Below are 21,624 nucleotides of genomic sequence, written 5' to 3'. Positions count from 1 at the left end.
TCTTCTCACATTGCACATATCTTTCAATAAATCAAACTAGAAGCTTATACCTCAACCCTCACCAACTACTTGAGGTCAGTTACACTTCCTATATGGCTTAAGTACATATTCATATTGTTTTCTCTATTCCTTTGTGTAGATCCTAATCCTCTCCCAACTAGCCTCTGTTGTCTACCCTGTCTCAGCGTGACCTTCTTAAAATGGGACTTTGAGCCTGTCATCTTGACGACCTTCTGCACATACAATAAAGTCCCAAGCTTCCGATAAAAGAACTCCAGTCTCTGATATTCCTTCATGACCTAACCTCAACATGCAAAACAGGACTCCTCTCTAATAATTCCAAATGACTGTACTCCCTTCTTCTGTGCACCTTCTTGACATTTTCTGCAGCTGCTCCTGGCTCTCCTCCTTTATGTGGACCAGCTTTCTGTACTTTCTTTGATTAGCTAATTCTTACTCATCTTTTGAGACTTCACCTAAATGTCATATGGTTTATTTCGCTTTCTTCGAAGCTCTTCATCATCCCCCAGGGTGGCCAAGTGCCACGTCACTGTATTCCAGTGCCCCATGTGCATGGCAGTCTTAGAATTCCCCACACTGAAATGAAGATGTCAGTATGTAACCGTTGCTCCTGGATTTCGAACTCCTTGAGGTAAGAAATGATGCTTCGATCCTTCTTGTACCTTCATATTTAGCATATCACCTGGCACAGGGTGATCGTTCAAATGTTTGTTCAACTGAACTGAGCAGTGGAAGTGGGAAGATAAAGATGCTTTAGGAGAGAAGGAGAACCCATACGAAGAGGTTTGAGGAGACAGAGGACATAATACAGATGATGTATTCTGGGTGACTTTTGAATAGAGATGTGCCTAAGAGGAAGGGGGTAAAGATGGAGGCAGGTGGAGAAATGAAGGCAGTTTCAGGGCAAGGGCTCTATATTTCTTTGTTAAACAGGTGGTTGGGCAGAGGGAGTATCAGTGAACATGGTGGTAGGGAATGTATTTGTTGGAAAATAAATGCACATTTTAAATACAAAGATCCTAGACACATTTTATTCTAGAACACGCCCTCTCTTATGGACGCTTTCATATACTTGAAATTCTTTTTCGAGGCAAAATTTTAGATACACGTGTGGCATTTTCTCTGCATATGTGTGCAAATGCTTGTGCCTGAAGATCCTTGCTTTCCTGCCGGGTTGCCGACCTTCCATCAGAGCTGGGATCGGTCATTGTGATGCTGCTGTTAGTGGAGTCCAGTGAAACGTGACTTATGGCAAGGCTGCTTGCGGCCTGGGAGGAGTAACTGTAAATCGTCTTGAGAAAGGCAGATTTTGTGTTAGCCTCTTGCTTACAAAGAATAACATAGCATTTGGGGAAGAATGTGCAACACAGGATCCCGTAGTTAGATATTAAAATAACAATAATCTCCACGGCTGGCAAATATTTACCAAATGTGGTGGCATAGACGGGGATGAATATGATCCAAGCTATGAAATAAATGAGCATGCCAAATGTTATGAATTTGGCTTCATTGTAATGCTCAGGTAATTTCCTGCCTTTGAAGGCAAATATGAAGCAAATGAAGGCCAGGATGGCAATGTAGCCCAGCATGGTGCCAAATGCAAGGACGGATCCCTCCTCACATTCCAGGAGGATGACTCTGGGCAAGGAGACATTCTCCTCCACAGCAGGTGCGGCAAAAATCAGCCAGATTGTGCAAATGACAACCTGGATCCCTGTGCAAGTGAAGATGATGGGGATCGGTTTATAGAGGCACTTCAGGAAGCTCTGCAACTTGGGATCGAAGCTGAAGGCTAGCAGAATTTTCAGGGACTTCATCAAAATGCACGAGATGCAGAGGGTGAAACTCACACCAAATAATGTCTGCCTGGTTTTACAGGTGAAGTCTTGGGGTTCTCCAATGAAGAAGCCCGCGCTGGCGAAGTTAAGGAAATGACAGAGAAGGATCACGTAGCAGACCAGCAGCCCCCCGGATGATTTCACAACGGGTGTGTTCAGGTTTCTTGTAAATATTATGCCGATGGCCAGAACGAACATGATGCCCAGTAGGGAGAGGGCCAAGAGCAGTACAGCCAAGGAGTCATTCCAGTTGAGATACTCGACTTCCTTTTCAAAGCACCTTGTGCTCCTTACAGGAGCCCAGTGAGTTTCATTGTTGCATAAAAAGCAGTGATCCATATCTAAAAGATAGGAAGAAAATCAGTTACATTGCAGACATCTAAACCAGGTAGATTGTCCACAATGATGCTACAAATGAGACTCCTTAGTTACAGTCCCAAGGAGAAAAGGGATAGAGATCATTGTCATATTGGTTACTTATTGAAATAAAGCATGCACAGAACCCAAAAGAAGGCAAGAGACAAAGTGTGAGAGCAAGGGAAGAAAAAGAGGGGAACAGAAAGAAAAAAAGCAGCTGGGGTTTGAGTCTTTAGGAAATCCATATACTCAGGATAGATGCTAGCCTCTTAGGAGCTTGCTGTCATATAGGTGGCTGTTCAGGGACTCTGTTAAGAAGGAGGGCTTTGGACTTGGATGACCTCAAGTCCTTTTCTCTATCACTTATGATTCCCATAATCTTGAACAAGTAAACTGAATTTTCCGAGTCTATTTCCAAATCTTTTTAAAAAAATTTAAAAAGTGGGGCACCTGTGTGGCTCAGTCGGTTAAGTGTCTGTCTTTGGCTCAGGTCATGATCCCAGGGTTCTGGGATCGAGCCCCATATTGGGCTCCCTGCTCAGCGGAGAGTCTGCTTCTCCCTCTCCCTCTGCCCCTACCCCTGCTTGTGCTCTCTCTCTCTCGCTTGCTCTCTTACTCTCAAGTAAATAAATAAAATCTTCTAAAAAAAATGTTAGAAGGCTCTGCCTCACTGGAGTGCTGCATTCAGTGGCAGAATAAATAGAAAATGCTTTGCATGGAGCATTACACATGATAGACACTCAATGTAGTGAGACCTGCTATTATAAATGAGGCTGCAGTTCTTTTAAAAGCAGAGAAAATATGGTTGGGTCACCCTAAAAGCTCTCTAAAAGTAAGATAACTCAAGATTGTAACCAATGACCATGAACGAAGAATTAAAGTTAATTTTTTTGGCTAGGAGGTCAGTAAAATTGAGCCTTTCACACAGGGAGGGATAAGTTTGGAAGTGATTTCTGCTGATTCTGATGGCAGGGTGGGATGTAGAGCTGATATCAGAATGGAGTCTCTGGGAGTGGGATTGCATTTGCTGTCCAGTCTCACTCCCTAAAGGTGGCGCCCCATCTCTTGCCGGAAGCCCTTCTCTGGGCACCCATCTGAGAGTCCCCACAGTGCCCATTCAAGTTTATATGGGGCCTGCATTCTCTTCGTTAACCTTAAAGTCAGGTTGTGTGTCTGTGTACACACTTCATTACCTCTCCAACCTCTTTCTCTTCCAAACCCTGTTTTCCTGTTCTCCACTAACTGCCTCTGATAGCAGGCGCCATCTTCTTCACCTGTTCGGTGAACACTTCATGGTCTTGTCTATGTACAAGAACTGTGTGCTGGAGACGTGGAGAACAACAGGACAGGATGTCCTTTTAGATCACCCCAAACCCTTGCTTTTCCTCCAAGGGAAAGGCAGTCTTCAACACTTGATCTTTTCTTGGTTATCCAAAGATAACCCAAATTATATTTTGAAAACTCGTGTATACCTTTATGGGAAATAAATGCCTCATACTCTCTTGGTGTTTTTATTTATTCCACCTGGCAGAATTGCCAGACACTGTATTACCTGGAAAATCCACACACACACACACACACACACACACACACCCAACAATAAGTAATTATTTACACAATGGAGCCCATCTCAGGTTGGGACAAGTCACATTTTTGTGACCAAAAAACCACAATATTTTCTGACAAAATAGTGACAGAACATGACTATTGGAATGTTAACATTGCGATACATTCCCCTTGGAGGCAATGAGAAAAAAGAGTAAGCATTTGAGAACTGTTCCAACTGTCAGGTTCTCCGCTGTAATAGATGAATGGGGATGCAGCAGTAGACAAGGGAACACGATGCTTTAAAGTAGGCTGAACTCCAGGGCAAGTGCTGATAGCTCCTCTTAAGACCCTGAAGGCTGCTGACCTTATTCTTGTTCTTTAATCTCTGTATTTTGTTCTGATCTTGTGAAATTGTTAGAGAGAGGTTTGTTCAAACTATTAGTAGCATCTCATCTATGTCAACAGTTCATTCCATCCTCTCACAGAAGGTTCTTTTTAGGCTTTACCATTGCCTCTTGGTAGGAATAATGAGCTCTCCAGGGTATGTACACCTATGGGTTTCTACCATGCCCTGTTTAGCTAATTTAGCATTTATTTATTTATAGTTACTGTGCCCCAGTTACAAGCCAGGCATGTCTATGTGGGGGCTACATGGACAAAAATTGACAGAATCCACACTATTTTGAGAGATGTGAGAGAGGAAGTCCAGTTGAGGGGGTGACAACTTCCCTAGGAAGTGAAGTTACTTTTATATCTCTGTTACATATTGGTTGTACATCTGCTGATATAACAGAGCGAATTCCGAGATCATATGAAATTTCACTGAAATTTAATCTAGCAGAAGCATAAAATGCTTTTTTTTTAATGAAAAAAAAAAAGATTCAGGTAAAAAAAAGAATCAGCCTAAGAGAAATGGTCCAGGTGTGTCACTGTACCTGCTGCGGTGATGATAATTACCTGTCTGGTTACTGTAGTGATTTTCAGGACAGTTCACACATTCATAGCAGCAGATATGTTGGCTTCTTGTGGTTTTCTTCATTTGTCCAGGACTGCATTCCTTGGAGCATTTAGACTGAATTTGCTGCAAAGTGAAAGAAGTCTCAAATAAATTTTTCAAAGATTTATCCTAAGTAACTTTGACTTAATTAATTAACTAATTTTTAAAATAGTTTATTTATTTATTAGAGAGGGAGAGCACAAGCAGGGGAGGGGTGGAAAGAGAGAGAAGCAGACTCCCCATTGAGTAGAGAGCCTGATGTGGAACTCGATCCCAGGACCCTGGGATCATGGCCTGAGCAGAAGGCAGATGTTTAACCAACTGAGCCACCCAGGTGCCCCAAATTTGACTTAATTTAAAAATATGTTTATTTACTCATATCAGTGAGATCACATGATAATTGTCTTTCTCTGATTGACTTATTTCGCTTAGCGTAATACCCTCTTGTTCCATCCTTGTCATTGCAAAGGGGGAGATTTTGGTTTTTTTGATGGCTGCATAGTATTCCATTGTATATATATGATCTCACTGATATGAAGAATTTGAGAAACGAGACAGAGGAGCATAGGGGAAGAGAGGGAAAAATGAAACAAGATGAAACCAGAGAGGGAGATAAATCATAAGAGACTCTTTATCTCAGGAAACAAACTGAGGGTTGTTGGGATGGGATGGCTGCATCATGGACACTGGGGATGGTATGTGCTATGGTGAGTGCTGTGAATTGTGTAAGACTGATGAATCACAGACCTGTACCACTGAAACAAATAATACATTGTATATTAATAAAAAATAAATTGATTAAATAAAATAAATTTTAAAAATACATTTACTAAATAGAATTATGATCTCTTTAAAAAATAGCAAATAGAATTGTTTTGTCATCTGGAGAAACGTGAACAAGTTTAAAAGACAGAAAAATATTTCAAATAGTGAAACTGCCTTTAGAAGAAGTAGTTTTTGTTGCATTAATAACTTCTGTAAGAAAATAAGGGAAATTAGTTCTTTCTGAAAGTCCCTAGCAGAGCGACAGATGTGTAATGATGGAACTAAAGAAGAAAACAATGGCTTAGAAATTTCCAATCTTGTGTTGTATTAAAAAGTTCAACTATATAAGAAATACTAACTTATTGGGCTTTTATATTCTTTAGAAGAAGGTAATTAATCATGCTGTCCAAGGTCTCTGTCCAGTCTAAACTTCAAAAACAAAACAGTGGAGGGACACCTGGTGCCTCAGTTGGTTGAACACCCGACTCTTGATTTCCACACAGGTCATGATCTCAGGGTCCTGAGATCAACTGCCACTCCCCACCCCTAATCGGGCTTCTCACTCAGCGGGGAGTCTGTTTGAGATTCTCTCTCTTCTTCTCCCTCTGCCCCTCCTCCCACTCTCTCTCACACACAGTTTCTCTCTTTAAATAAATAAATAAATAAAATCTTTTTTAAAAATGGAAATTTTGAATTTAAAACCAGTAATGTATTAATGAAAAAAGGCAACCCTAGATATATAAATAATATTTTAATAATCCTGAGAATGTAGGTTATAATTGTGCATGTCACAATGTGAATCATATATAGCATCCTGTTTTTATGAAGCCCTTTCCAATTTAACTAATAATTCTTTGCACTTCAGCTTTGGTTTTTTTTTTTTTTTTTCCATTTACAGTCCCTTTCTCATGGCATATCTTGTGAAACCTGTTATTGTCTCACTTTTACTTTTGGGAAGTCAAAGCAAAATGGGTAAATGAGGATTTGTCTAGAGTCTCTTAATAGCTGTTCCTAAGCCAGGAACAAAATCCAAGGACTAAGCTAACTTGCCCTTTCTCTGGGAGATGAAAATGATCTGGCTAAGAGAGAAAAGAAGCCAAGATTTGGTAACCCTGTGTCCACAAGCAGTGGCATTATTCTTCTCATCACAGTTATTCCTGATCTGGGTTTTCATTAGGCAGGACATCATTATGGGATAAAAGAGAGACCTTCTTTTTCTTCCCACCTCCCACATAAGAGACAGCAAAGACATTCTAAAGTCTGGTACTAGTAACTTTGGGATATCGAAAGATTTAGGTTTATCTGATATTTTGGGCTATGGGTTTGAAAGTGAAATTTAGATTGGATAGGAAGCATGACAAAGATTCTACCAGGTTTTGCCATGAGCGACTAAAAGGAAATTGCCATTTATTGAGATGAGTGTAGGGTTGGGAGCTCAGTTTTGGAGGTAGTCAGTGAAGAGGACCATTAGACACCTAGGGGAGATGTCAGTTATGCAACTGTATATTTATTTGGGTTAAAATTTAGAAGAGTAAAAAGCTGGAAGTCATCTGCCTTCTATATAACGAATGACATTCTTTAAATCCACAAGCCTGCATGAGATCGCTAAGGAAAAGTGCAGACACAGAAGAGGAGCTGTTCTGAGCTCTGGGTATGCCAATGTTTATAGGCAGCTGGAACAATAAGGAAGCAGCAAAAGAGACTAAGGAGTGGCCAGAGAGAGAGGAAGAAAATTAAGGGAGCATGGTGTTGTGGAAACAAAGAAAGAAAGCATCTTACTAAGAGGAGAACAATTAGCCAGTAAGTGAAGTACGATGATGTTTGGATTTATTAACATTGGTGAACTAGATAGAATTTTGATGGATTGGAAAGAATTCAAGAGAACTATGGGAGGAGAGAAATTGGGGCCAGTGAATGTATTTGAATTTTTCAAGGACAATTGCTATAGAGAGAAATAGAAGAAGGGGCAGTGTATAGAAGGAGAAGTGGGGATCAATGGAGTTTTTTCCTTTTTTTTTTTGAAGTTGAAAAGAATAAAAGCATATTTATATCATCATGTAGATAATGGAGAAAAGAAAATACTTGAGGATGTGGAACAGAGTGGAGACTCGCCAGAACAGTATCATCGAGTACAAGTGGAAAGGAATTGGGATCCAGAGGTCAAGGGAGGAGCTGATCTTGGCCAGGAACACAGTCCACCCACACACAGTGCTGGAAGGAAGGTGGATGTGGCAGCAGGGGGATTCTGCAGTTCTCTTCTGATTTTTTCAGTTTCGTTAGCAACATAGGAAGCAAGGTCAACTGAAAGTGAAGATGGGGAAGATGTGTTGGAGTTGGGGGAGAGAAGAAAATCTATGGAATAGCTCTCTAGGAAGGGGGGCGAGTTAATGGACTAAGGTAATAGTCTGATTGTCCAGCAGCATTAAGGGCCCACTGGAGGTTAGAGATCATGAATTTAAAACAAAAAAAGTCAACAAGATGTTTTTTGTTTTTGTTTTGCTAAGTTCATCTATATGGGGTCTCTATTGATTAGGCAGAGAGTTGAATTTACTCAGGATTATGCTTTGGTGAAATGAGGATAAGGAGGAGAGCATGTACAAGAGAGAGAGACATGAGTTGACTAGAGAATTTGGGGAAGGAAGTTGGGGACAGTAAACAGGCCGTAGGGTCACTGGAGATTCTGGTGGGATTAAGGACTTTTGCAGCTGCGGTGCTCATTTGATTTGAATGTTATAAAGCAGGCTACCACAAAACTACCTTAAGATTTTTGAACTCGTTTTTTGTTTCTTGGTCCGTGATGATGAAGACATCATTCCTCAGATCATATTGCGCCATCCTGGTGATAGTCATGTGGCCATCGATCTCCTTCCAGAGCACAACGTCATATCCGGTATTCATATCCCCATGGGCATCAAAATGAAATGAATTCCCTTCGTCAATGAATGTCACATTTTTTAGTACATCAAGTAACTATAAGATATAAAAATAGAAATAGACACTAATAGAAATATGTATCCATTATGCCAGTTATAACACTATCTTATAAGGAATATCACTTAAAAGGTAGAAAAAGGACATTCTGGATCAATGAGTTTAGTAACTAGTTGAGAAGGTTGGCAATAATTTGAGAATTCTAGCCTTATTTCTGCCAAAATCTTGCTCTGCCAATTTGAGAAATCAAGGTAATGTTTATGGAGGGCAGCTTCTCCAGCTTACCACCTTGAGATCTGAGCATCTTTTTTTTCCACGTTATAAAATTTCAGGATGGATCCTTCAGGGCAGTTGCCCGGGCTCTAATCCTGGTTCTGTATCTCATTAGTGATGTGGTCTTGACACCCACAGTCTCCTTCTGGGCCTCAGCTTCCCCATCTGTCAAATGAAGTCTACTTTATAGGGATTAGTTGTAATTAAACATAAAAAGAATTCTGCCCAGTATTGGGCAAAGATTAAGATTAGTAAAGTTTCTATTAATATCTGTTAACCCTGTTAATTAGCTAATAGGGATCTTGTGACAATAAATAAAAATACTTTGAGTCTATCAATTAATGATGCCACCCGACCTTCATATATTACTTCTAATCCTCAGAAGTGTGATATCCTTCTATGCCATAACAACTCAGTGAAACACGCTGAGCGAGGATCATCTTCCTCTTTTCTTAGATGAGCACCACCAGCCAAGGGGCCAAGAGCCTTATCTGGGAAAACACAATTTGACTTTCAGGTCTTTCCATTGTGTCTACAATATATTAACTCAATATCTTCTTATTTTTTCCTTCTGACTCAAAAGCAGTCATGAGTTGTCTTCTGAAGCTATAGAAGGCAGCAAAATTCATCCTTTCCTTCTAGCCACAATTGGATCCTTGGCCAAGACTGAGTGGGTGATCTGAGCCAGGGGTTATTATACTCACCATCCCCAAAATGAGGGCTAAGGAGACAGAGGTACAAATGTGGGAGACAGTCCATCAACAATAGCATCTTGTTCTTGGGGTGTCTCTCCACCAGAGAAGTTGAGCTGGAGGGTGGAAGGTACTGCCCTTTAAACCCATACTTTGTTACTCTGTTTGGTAGGAGGTATGGATCTTATCATCTCCAATGGTTTTCAAATCTGTTTCAGTGATTGTCTAATAAAGTGATCTCTAAATTCTATTTTCAATGCGATTCATAAAATGAATATTTTTTAGCTTGAGAGGAAAGAAATGCAGTGAAAAATTACTTGCCTTTTTACCTAATTTGTACAATAAGAACTTGTAGGCAATGCAGCTAGGACGGGAAATGTTTTCCTGGCAAACAGGGCGGCTGTATTGAGTTCGTGCTGCAGAGGAAGAACACTGGACCGGGAGGGAGGAACACCCTGTTTCACCATTAACTTGATATGTAACCACAGCTAAGTAAATACCCTCTCTGACCACACTGGGCCTACTCCTCTAGGAGGAGTAAAGAGGTTATGAGGGCTTTTGTTGTGGCAAAATCTGTGGAATGAGGCGACATTATTCTTTTTGAATAGTTATTCTTATTCTATTCCTTCTCAGTTAATCTTTTATGAATGTTTCTTTCCTTCAATTTTGTCATTAGAACATAAGAAAACTCAGTTATATTTTAAGGTAAATATATCAGTTACGATAGTCAGGTCAGCGACCAAATGTCACTTTGGAAAAATCTCTAAGCAATGCATGTTGATTTTATTATATGTCCCCACAGATTTCTTAGTTCTTTTAATGAATATAAATTGACTAGTATTTCTTTAAAGAAGCAGGATATCAGATCTAACAGGGTGGAAGTAACCCACAAAAGTTTTTTTCCAGCAATGGCCTGGAGGAAAAAATGCAAAGGGAACAAAAATTTTAAAAAGGAAACAAAGTTCTACCATCAATGTTTCTACCTCTACCTGTGTATTCATTTTTCCTTGCTTCCTTTCTTCAGCAATTCACACACACGAACCCCAGAAAACTTACTTCTTTAGGGAGCATATCCTCTCCCACTCTTGAGTCTGAACTACATTTACACCTGCTTTTTTCCTGCACCTAATTAGGTTTTCCAGGGTAAAGTTCTGACACATACCCATTCTGTAAATAATGGTAACATTGTATGATGTACATAAGCTAACATAACCGTAGGCTTGTCCTCACAGGAGAGAGGGTGGAGGCAAACAAAACTGTATTCCTGACCTGGTAAGTAAGACAGAACAGTTGCTCTGGGTTACGGTAATTTTGAACATTGCTGCTGTGGTTATGAAGCTAGGAAAGGGTTTTTCTGTCAATTTTTTTTTCCCATGGAGACTCTGAAAGTCACTGTAAATTGACATCATAAATCTTAAACTAGAATTTGCACTTCCACGATTATAGCATTCACGCTGTGTATGGCGATGACCTGCTTTTGAGAACGAAAGGCCCAGAAGGCCACACCACTTAAGCTGTTGTGGTTAACATGTTTTTCTTTTCCCTGACCGCTCTGATGTCCACGACATCTCCCTAAGGAAGCTGTGCTGGTGAGCAAATTCGAGTTGCAGAGGACACGGCCTTGCAACTCTGTCTGGTGCTCAACCCATGTCTTCTTTCATGAAGTTTTCCATGCTATAGTGGAAAGCACCCTGGACTAAGGCTGGGGCAGTCTCACTGCTACCTGTGTGGGTGACCATGAGCCAGACCCTTATTGGGGACGTCCCCTCCATCTCTAAATGGCTGCAAGTATTGATTACCAGTAACATTTCCTTTTGTTACTTCTTTAGGATGGAGTGTAAGGAGCATGAAACGGTGGACCTACTAGAATATTATGGAGATTAGGGGTGATATATGTCAATGCCTGCTATAATACCCCTTAAAAATTATTAGTTTTGGGGACTCAGTCAGTTAAGCATCTGCCTTTGGCTTAGGTCATGATCCTGGGGTCCTGGGATTGAGCCCTGGGTCGGCTTCCCTCTCCCTCTGCCCTCCCCTCCTGCTCATGCTCTCTCTTGCTCACTCTTTCTCTCTCTCTATTAAATGAATGAATAAAATCTTTTAAAAAATTATTAGTTATGATTCTCCTATTACTTCACAATCACCCTCTCTTCTGACTTCTGGACTAGTATCTGACTGCCATTGCTATAGCTGAATGTCTCAGAAGCTCTTCAAATTCAACATCTCCAAAACAGAATACTTCATACTTCACCCCACCAGACCTCTACTTTTTTCTGTTTCCATCTCGATAAATGGTACCAGTTGTCCAAATGTGGAATCACTTGCAACATCTTTGCTTCTCTTCGTCTGCCCTGTTCTATCTCCAGATGCTCTTCATCCTTCCTTTTAAACACCCACATATGTGTGTCTCCATCCATATTGCCACACAAAGTACCTGCAGTACTTGTACCTGGAGTATAAGCCATCTTTATTTTATGCCTTGATTACCAAGTTGGTCCTTTTACCTCTAGGTTTGTGACCTGCTAATCAGTGCACACCACAGTGGAAATGAAATGCTATTTCTGCAGTGGAAAGCAGATCACGACACTTTCTTGTCTAAAAATATCTTTAATTGACTCCCCTTTGCTCTATCAAGTCCAAACCTTTAAACAGAGTTAGCAGAGTTTCTGTTGAAAGGAAGTCCCTGGGGGCACCTGGGTGGCTCAGTGGGTTAAGCCTCTGCCTTCGGCTCAGGTCATGGTCTCAGGGTCCTGAGATTGAGCCCCGCATCGGTCTCTCTGCTCAGCAGGGAGCCTGCTTCCCTTCCTCTCTCTCTGCCTACTTGTGATCTCTGTCTGTCAAATAAATAAATAAAATCTTTAAAAAAAAAGAAAAAGAAAAAGAAAGGAAGTCCCTATACCAGCAGTATCAGCATCACCTGAGAGATATTAGAAGTGCAGACTTTCAGGTATCCCCCCAGTGGTAACCAAATTAGCATATGCATGATAACAAGATTCCCAGGCAATTCAGCTGCACATCAAAATTTGAGATGCTCTGATTGATTGGGCCCTAATGATGGATCCCTCACTAATCTCTCTACTTTCATTTACCTGTAGTTTCCACAAAAAAACTGATTCTTTGGCACTATTTTCTTATCCCTGGAGATGCCATGTTTTCTCTCCCTTTTTGGAGTATTTCTGTCCTGGCTAACTCCTACCCATCCATCATATTCTCCAGAGATGTCATGATCTTTGAAGAATGTTCTTTAAATTGTTAATGCCAGATTGGTTTCCTCCATTATGTGCTTCTCTACCATTTTGTGTCTCTATGAAACATAGTAATGTATCATTCTGCATTGTAATCAGCTCCTTAATTATTTGATTGTATACACCAATAGACAGATGACTCTTTTAGGAAGAGAATCATCTTGTTTTCCAGAATATTTCCAACATTCAACACAATGCCTGGAACATTGAGACATCCAATAAACATTTGCTAAATGTATGAATTAGAAATTTGACTATTAGACATTCTGTCATCCCACATACATCACTTACTACTTTCTACATCATCACAAGTAAAGGAAACAAAAACCCCCAGATTACTGGTCACAACAAGAAGGTGGTATCGTCACGCACATCTGAGTAACATTAAAAATCTGTTGAAGTAAAACAATTCTTGTTGCGCCATTCCTGAATCCTGCTCACAGGAGCCAAAGTACGAGCTACCCTCAAATACTGGGAGAAACTTCTTTAAAGTTATTCGAATGTAAAATTATTTAGAAAGTAATATTTAAATATGAGTGAATTTTACTAGGGGTCAACATAATCTTTAAGAATGTATCTTTGATTAGTGACCTTAATGTTGCTGATCTTTTTAAACATAGAGTGTGTGGAGATTTCTTCATAAAAAGGCAATTGTCTGCATTATTTGTCCCACTGAATGTGGCACAGATGTGGTTCGCTCACATTGTGATCAAAGGAGCGAGTCACTCACATATTCCTCCTTTCCAATCTGTTTTTGTTTGTTTCTAGATAACCAGGCTCCCAGGGGGAATAAAGAACAACCCCAGACCCCTACTGTTTAAATAAAACATTTTAGAAGACTCTGCTCAGATTACACTTTCTCAAGTCTTTCCCTCAGAATGTTTGAGGTTTATTCCTGATTTAAAATAGTTTCCCAGATCTTTAGTGGATCAATAGCTCTAGCTGAATTTCTCTTTCCTTATGAGGCTCTTTATGTCTCCTCCCCTTTATCCTATCTGTCTCTAGGATTGTCTAATTTCTCTCTATTACTCCTCAACCTCTCATTCCAAAAATTCTGTGTAATGGTTTCATTATTGTGGTTCACTTAATTTTCAGTTTTTACTAATCCCTCACTAAAATTTTACATTACAGAGAGTGTGCCTTCAAACAGATATCTTAAAATAGCTAGACATAAATGTATATACTTTAAAAAGATAGTTTTAATTTTTAAAAAATTCCAATCTCTAGTCTTACATCTTTATTAGGTTTTTTGCCTTGCATTTACAAGATCAAAACTGGTTTTAAAATGACCAATTTGAAACACCCTATGATCGTCCCATGATCCACCCAAAATGTAAGCTGATGACGTCAGACCTTGGAGCGTGTGTTTGGGAGTGTTTAAAATGAAAATGACAAATGTAGAAATAGCCTGTCCTGGAACTCATGTATATGGTACGAATTGAGTCTTTACCTCCTTTCACCTTCTTTTTCCTTTACGCACTTATAATAACTGTATTTTTGGAACATGATTCTGCATCAAGACAAACAACCTTGTGTTTGAGTACACACTACTGAGAAATCTGTTTTAATGAGTAAAATTTATCTTCATATAAAGCAACAATTTGCTTTTAAATATCTTTTTATCGGCATTTAAAAAACACAGTGGAAAATATTCACTAAAAAGGGTCACATTAAGCTTGAATTTGAGTTTCTACAAACTAATCAAGGAGAAGAAAGGAAAAGACTTCCTTTACCCAGAATTTGTGGCTCATTTCAACCTGAGATATCATAAGAATTGTGATGATTGATCTAATTAACATTCGTTTGAGAAAGACTGGAGTCCTAGGAAGACTGTCCTGAGAGTTGTACCTGAAGGCTTTAAAGACTATAAACCACCAGAGATACCATGAAAAACAAAGGGCATGGAGGCAGAAGGCCCAGACTAGAGTCATATTTCTAGTACTTTCTAGCTTTAGTTTCCTTATTGGTAAGATTTAGTAATAATAAAAAGGACCATTAAACATGCCCAGTCTCGTGTTTCTCAAGAGCACTACAAGGGATAATTCATATGAAAGAATTGAAATACTATAAGATCAGATACAAATCCATAGACTCATGGAAAATACTATCAACTGGATCTTCTCGGAAAATTAAAGAACACTGTTTTAGTGGGTCAGTGTAATAGTGAAGGCAAAATAACAATTCTCAAGAACAAAGAGCTACTAATGATAGAAATGCAGGCTGTTCAGGCACTGAAGGTATCTACTTACAACAGCAATACAATTAAGAGCAGTTAATATAAATATCTGCAAATTAAAGCAAGGAAAGAAATGACTGTAGGGGAATTTTCTCAGATGTGTGAGTTAGTACCTCCCATGGTTGAAAGGCGTAGGGGTTCTGACAGTTCCGAGCTTGGCAGAGATCCCGAATGGCATAACCAAGGGCAAGAACCGCGAGCTGGATACTGTGAACAAGTCCCGGCTCGGTGTAATCCCACAGGAAATCATTTCTCAGGGAGAAGTTCCTTTCTATATCCTCATTAGCCTTGTAGGCCAAAGTCCCCTGAGAGTAGCTGGCAATGCATTGACTCAAATCATTGTCCTTGACATGGGCACAGGCAGACAAGAGCATGGCGTATTCATGTAAGGCCTTGTTATTCTCACTGGGAAATATATGCAGATTTTGAAGAAAGGAATGGAAAGAAGACATATTCCCTCTTCTAAAGGCAAACCCCACAACTTTGCCAATCTTTTTAACATTGGGAATGGTGGTAATCTTGGTGGCCGTTGACCAATTATCACTAGCAATCCAGATCTTATTTATATTTCTTTCTATAGCTTTACTGAAGAGATTGAAAACATGGGATTGCCTCAGAAATACCACAATGACATTAACCTGGGCTTCTGCTATGATTTTCTCAAGTGTCTCATTGATCCTGACTTCAAGGGTGTCATCTGAGAGAAAGGCTGGGAGAACTTCTTTGAAAGCTATGCACACGTTATTTGTTGTGGTCTGAACTGCAAATGTGTTGAGGGCCAGTCGTCCATAGTCATCATCTGTGGCTATGATGCCGATCCAGTTCCATCCAGATTTCTGAATCAGGTGGGCCATTGCTTTAGTTTGATAGAAGTCACTGGGCACAGTCCGTAAAAATGAAGGAAAGCGAATTTTGTCACTTAGGATTTCTGCAGTTGATTCATAACTCACCTGGAAATTGACAGAATCGTTTAGTCATGGTGTTGATGAACTCCAGGTGGCTGTTCATATGCTTTTTCATTTCTGTGAATTTCTGTAATCTTTTCCTAAATCATCTTTACATTCTTTACATTCTTCACCTTCACTTTGGCACATGGTGAACATTGACTAAACCTAACTACCATGACCTTGCTATGCAGACCTCATTTTATACCTGGCATTGCTGGGCTCATCTCCGTTTGATACCTGGGCTTCAGTAAAATTAGCGTTCCCTGTGGGGAGTCCCCTTTCCTTTTGTGTTGTCTAGTGTTGTTGATCATGGAGATTACGTTTTTACATACCATAATCATTGTTGAAAATAGTCTACTTTTCTTACTTATCAGCTAACTAGCATTATACGTAGTCCAGAAAATTTGAGCCAAAGCCTTATCTCTGAGCTCTTTGGGGAAATAATTCTTTTGTTTTGTCATTTTGGATATAAACTTATTTTTTTAAATCAATTTCACTGGGCTAGATGATGGAACTCTTAGAGTCTTTCATGGGTATGTGCTCTGACTGACTCTAACTCCAGAAAGTTAGATATTCTAAGTTCTTATGCAGTTACTGTCATATATATATATATTTTTTTCTATCTATTCTCTTCTATCGGATGGCTATTTCTTGATAATCTGACTATAACTCTTCTTCCTTTCTAACTTTTGGCTTCTAATCTTCCTGGACCCTAGAAAGCACTGGCCAATGAGTCACAAAGCAATGTGATGAGAAGGTAAGTTCGTTCAAAATACAAGCTAAGAGGACTTGCTGGACTCTGAGTAGAGTCTGCAAGACTCTAGTGAAGGGCTCTCTGATGTTGGTTTTGGTCTTTAAGAGGCCTTTTTGCTTACTTCCTGAGTATTTATTGGCTTGCATTACAAGGAGATTACGTAGTTCCATAGTCCCTGCTCAAAGCTTCTCATCATATTCAGAAGAAAACGCAAATTATACTACAGCTTATAAGATGCTGAATGACCAGCCCTTGCTTATCTCTGCAAATACACATCTTACTGAACTCCCTTCTATATACCTGATCTAGCTGTATTTACCTTTTGTTATTCTTTGAACATTTCCTCTTGGTCCTTAACTGTGTTCTCAGCATAGATGCTGTCTGTCCTCTTCTCCCCATCTTCCCTGGCTTGTCCCTTCTCATCTGAGTTTCAGGAAGTGTTCCTTGGCCTGCATGTCCCCTTACCCCTTAGTCTCTCTTCAATTTTCCTCATAGCACCCAACTGATGTTATTTCAGAAACAAGGCAGTTGAGGCCCTCAGAGTTTTCAGTCTTATCTGAATCCTGCTGAGAACCTTCAGAAACTCGATCTGACAGATTGAGGGGGAGACTGTATTCCCTTAGTGCTCTGTCCACTATACCATCCAGAATAGGGCACCATGCCCTCTTTGACGGAAGAGAAAGAAAGGTTAAAGTACAAGCAACTCCCTAACTGGTTTCCCAGGTTACCCTGATCCTCTCATAATAAAGAATATGCTCAAAACCAACGTCCATGGTAACACAAAACCCACCTGTGGCATGAGCTGTAAATTCAGCATCCTGGAGACAGCCATCGTTATTTCCGAGTAGCCAGCACCTATGACAGCCTTAACTCTTGGCATGTAGCTGGAATAGTCACACTTAAACTCCACCATCTCTCTGGAGCAGTTGAGCTTAGACAGAAACCTCAGAGCGGCAGCCATTGCCACTGTGACTTCGGTACAGGTGTCATAGATTTCATACCCCAGTGTGACTCCAGATAATAGTGGTGAATTGTTGATCATCTCAATGCTATGAATCATGGCAAGAGCTTGAAGAAAAATTGATATTTCAAAGCTGTTGGGAAACAAGATTGTTTTTTTTAATCAGAACATAACTCTTCTATAAACGTTATGATGGTAACTTATTTTATTCACATAGTAAGTTATGATGTGATAATAAGTTACGATGTGTGTTCTACTGACACAATAAGTTATGATGGTAACTTATTTTATTCACACCTCTGCTTTAAAATAGATGATTTCTGGGTCAGTAAAGCTTACCTCTTAAAGGATAAACTCCACTAAACTTCATTTATTTAAAAATAGTTCTTGGGGCACCTGGGTGGCTCAGTGGGTTAAGCCTCTGCCTTCGGCTCAGGTCGTGATCTCGGGGTCCTGGGATCGAGCCCCACATCGGGCTCTCTGCTCTGCGGGGAGCCTGCTTCCTCCTCTCTCTCTCTGCCTGCCTCTCTGCCTACTCATGATCTCTGTCTATCAAGTGAATAAATAATAAAAATCTTTATTAAAAAAATAGTTCTTGATGGAAAGCTTTCTAAAGGGTATATAGTTTCTCAAATGGGGTCCATGGAACAGGATTTAACTTTTTCTTGATTACTTTTGGGATCATTTGAATACTCAGTTTAGTATTCTGCAGTATGAAGATCTGTTTGATATTTGCCCTTTTTTTATAGTTAGATGTCACCATTTTATTGCTGTCCAAGTATCTGCTCTTTAGACTCACTAGCCTGGCTTTTGTGGTTGGAAACCAGATTAATAAGACTCTTCAGAATCACATATAAAACAGGCTGGGGGTATAAGTTCAGCAGTTTTCTCCTAGATAAAGTGCACACTTGAGTTATGAAACATAGCTATTTCCTCTTTTAGTGGGTTTTCCCAGTTGACTTCTGATTTGTGATTACTTCAGGGCATGAGTTGCTTGGTTACTGATTTACTGTTCAGTTTATGTCATCCATCACTGTATATAAAAGGTTACAAACTGCCTAATATATAGTAAAGATTCAAAATTTTTTAAACAAATTAAGGGGAACATTATTATTATTATTATGTTAAATTCCAGTGTAGTTAACATGCAGTGTTATGTTAGTTTCTGGTGTGCAATATAGTGATTCAAAAATTCCATATATTACTCACTGCTCAACATGGTAAGTATACTCTTACAATTCTCTTCACCTATTTCACCCATTCCCTCCCACCCCGTCCACTTTCCCTCTGTTAGCCATCAGTTTGTCCTCTGTAATGAAGAGTCTGCTTTTTGGTTTGTCTCTTTATTTTTCCTTTCTTCGTTTGTTTTCTAAATGGGGGAAACCATTTGTCTTTCTCTGACTGAGTTACTTCACTTAGCATTATACTCTTTAGACTCATCCATGTTGTTGCAAATGGCAAGAGTTCATTCTTTTTTATGGCTGAATAACATTCCATCACACTACATCTTTATCCATTCATAGGGGAGAATATTATTGTTCAGGGTTTTGGTATTTTTAAGTGTCCTTTTAGTTCATTGAATTATGATAAATTAAAGTATTTTAATAATATTATTTGTCATTGAAGGCTATCTAAAAGTGAAGTTTGTCAAATCAGCAGTAAGTTTTTAATTTAAAGAAAGAAATAAGGAGAGAAAAGTTAAAGTAACGAATCATAACAAAAATAATGCATTGTATGACATTAAAATGTATATTTTCAGGGTCCCCCCCATGTTAGCTCCATGAGAATCTCAACCTTTTCGGTGTAGTCACTTTGGTATCCCAGTGCCTAGAATAGGGCCTGATAATGTAGGCACTTAATAAATAGTTGTTTGATGTTGAGTGAATACTGTTTCTCTTAAGGTATGTCAATAAGGTCAAAGGAAGTTCAATTCAATTTTTTTTCCAGAATAAATTTATTAGATCAATGATTTTTTCATATTTTCCATCCTTAATTGTTGGCCTATAATTGTGGGCCTCAAATCTTCTTTGGGTACCAATTTAGTGCTCTGAAAATCTTCATTATTTATCTTGAGGCATTTGCTGGTATTTTTGATAATCAACATTTAAAAAGACAGTAGCTCTAAGTGCCCAACTTCTAGGGCAAATGCCAGGAAGGAATTTTAGTGTGATGTGGAACCACATTTTATCTGACAGCATTCTTAGAGGAGTTGCGAAATATTTTTTGATACAGAAAGAAAAAAAGAGAGGGGGGAAGGGAAAGTCAAATTTACATACAAAAACATCAAGGTAGAAAGCAGGATTTCCCAGTAGAAGGAAGCATGGCAAACACATTGCCATAGGAACAGAAGCTGATGCTGTCTGTGTCCTTAGAAGTTATCCAGGCCCTTAGTTTACAAAGGAGAAAACTGGAAACTGGAACTCAAAGAGTTTAAGTGATTTGCATAAGTCTACAGAGTAAGTTTGTTCCCAAACTGAAATTAGAATTCAAATATCCTGCTCTCCTTAAAGAAAATCCATTTGTAACATCCCCTGCCCAGCTTTACTTTTCCGTAGTACACTGTGCATGCTTTTTCTATAGTCAAACTTTCAGTGAAAAGTGTTCATCACAGAAGAAGGAACCTATTAAGTTGAAGTAAGGTCTTAATTTATCATGAAGGAATTTAATTATTTCAAGAATGAAAGGAATGCAGCATTGACAAAATGCTAGTATAGAGAGAAATTTTAAATGTAGCCCATTTTAAACAAAACACTAAATAATGCATTTATATTTAAAACAAAATGCATATTGTGGGGGATATAAACATGAACAATACATACTATAAATAGTGTAATGTAAATTCATATACATTAGTATTAATATATAATAAATATATATAATATAAATAGAAACATGCTATATATGTTTGTAATGGATAGTCTATGGTGTCTCCTTTGGTTTTCTCAAGTGACTTCAGGGGTTGTTTGTTTTTAGCCAAATCTAAATACATATATTAAGGGAAAGCATTCACTACCTCTGCACTTAGAGGTTGATTATACATACAGTGCTGATAATATTTCTCTTTTAAGGAAGGATTACAAGACTAACTATATGCAACTTAAAAATATAAGAATTTAAATTTTATTAAAATAATTTTAGATGTTAATACAAGTGAATGCTTACATGCCTTAGTGTTATAGTATAATCAGGAAATCTAAATGTGTTCTTCGACACTTTACTCACCCGACACACTTTTGGATTTCTGGTCGTCTGGGATAGTCTTCTGAGGACAGCATTTTTTCATGAATGGCAAATAAACCTCCAATCATGATATGTCCTGGAGAAGTGGCAGCCACAAAGTCATCAGGGGTCTGGCAAGGCTGGGAGGTAGCAAGAGTACTCCCAAAGCAGGTCATTGGTATCATCAATAGTGCCATGCTTCAATCCCATTTGCTCTGTTCATGTGAGTTCTTAGGAATCACTAAGCTCACAGAGCGCCAACAACATGGTTTCTATTTCACCTGTAAACACCATGTAAGGTATAGGGCAGTGTCAAAGGCCGGAAACATTCAGTTTTCAGATGCTTGATGATAGTCAAAACAGTTCCTCACCAGTAAGAACATATCAGACTCTAATATTCCATCGTTGGAAATGGACGCTAGCAGTCAGGGTAGGAAAAAAATTATAGAATTAGAAATACAGGTCTTCTCTGGTTTAGTACTCTTTCACTTTACTGATATGCCAAGGGCTTTGGGTCATGTCGGCATTTCTTTTGAAGTAGAACATAGAATCTTCAAACGGGAGCAGTTTGGGAAAAGCTTCCCACTTCAGGCATGGACAGTATTGCGTTTCCGAAAGGTCTTGCACTCAAGGTCCAAAAGCTTCAGTGTCGTTCATAAACTGTTTAGAAAAGTAGCATTCTGCTTTCGTTTTTCCAGTAAAGCTCTATTAAGAAAAAAAGAAATTCAGTTAAGTGTAGGTATTTATCACTTCTAGTTTACATTTGTTAGAAATAAATAGTTTTGGTGATAATGGGCAAAACTAAATTTGAGACAAAACTTACCTGATACAGTGTTTGGC

At 39.1% G+C, this 21,624-nt stretch overlaps 1 protein-coding gene across 1 annotated transcript; it reads right to left on the bottom strand.

The window, feature by feature from the left end:
• Positions 1-1,085: 1,085 nt before the first annotated feature.
• On the bottom strand, positions 1,086-20,981 carry GPRC6A (G protein-coupled receptor class C group 6 member A; the record flags this gene model as incomplete). Its single annotated transcript, XM_080806277.1, has 6 exons — positions 1,086-2,200; positions 4,722-4,845; positions 8,284-8,496; positions 15,017-15,853; positions 17,395-17,698; positions 20,788-20,981. The coding sequence occupies 6 exons, from the start codon at positions 20,979-20,981 to the stop codon at positions 1,086-1,088; spliced, it is 2,787 nt and encodes a 928-aa protein (XP_080662403.1).
• Between the last annotated feature and the right edge of the window lie 643 nt (positions 20,982-21,624).

The sequence above is a fragment of the Martes martes genome (genome assembly GCF_963455335.1).
Source record: "Martes martes genome assembly, chromosome: 6".
Classification (NCBI taxonomy): domain Eukaryota; kingdom Metazoa; phylum Chordata; class Mammalia; order Carnivora; family Mustelidae; genus Martes; species Martes martes.
This window is presented reverse-complemented; position numbering and strand designations above follow the sequence as displayed.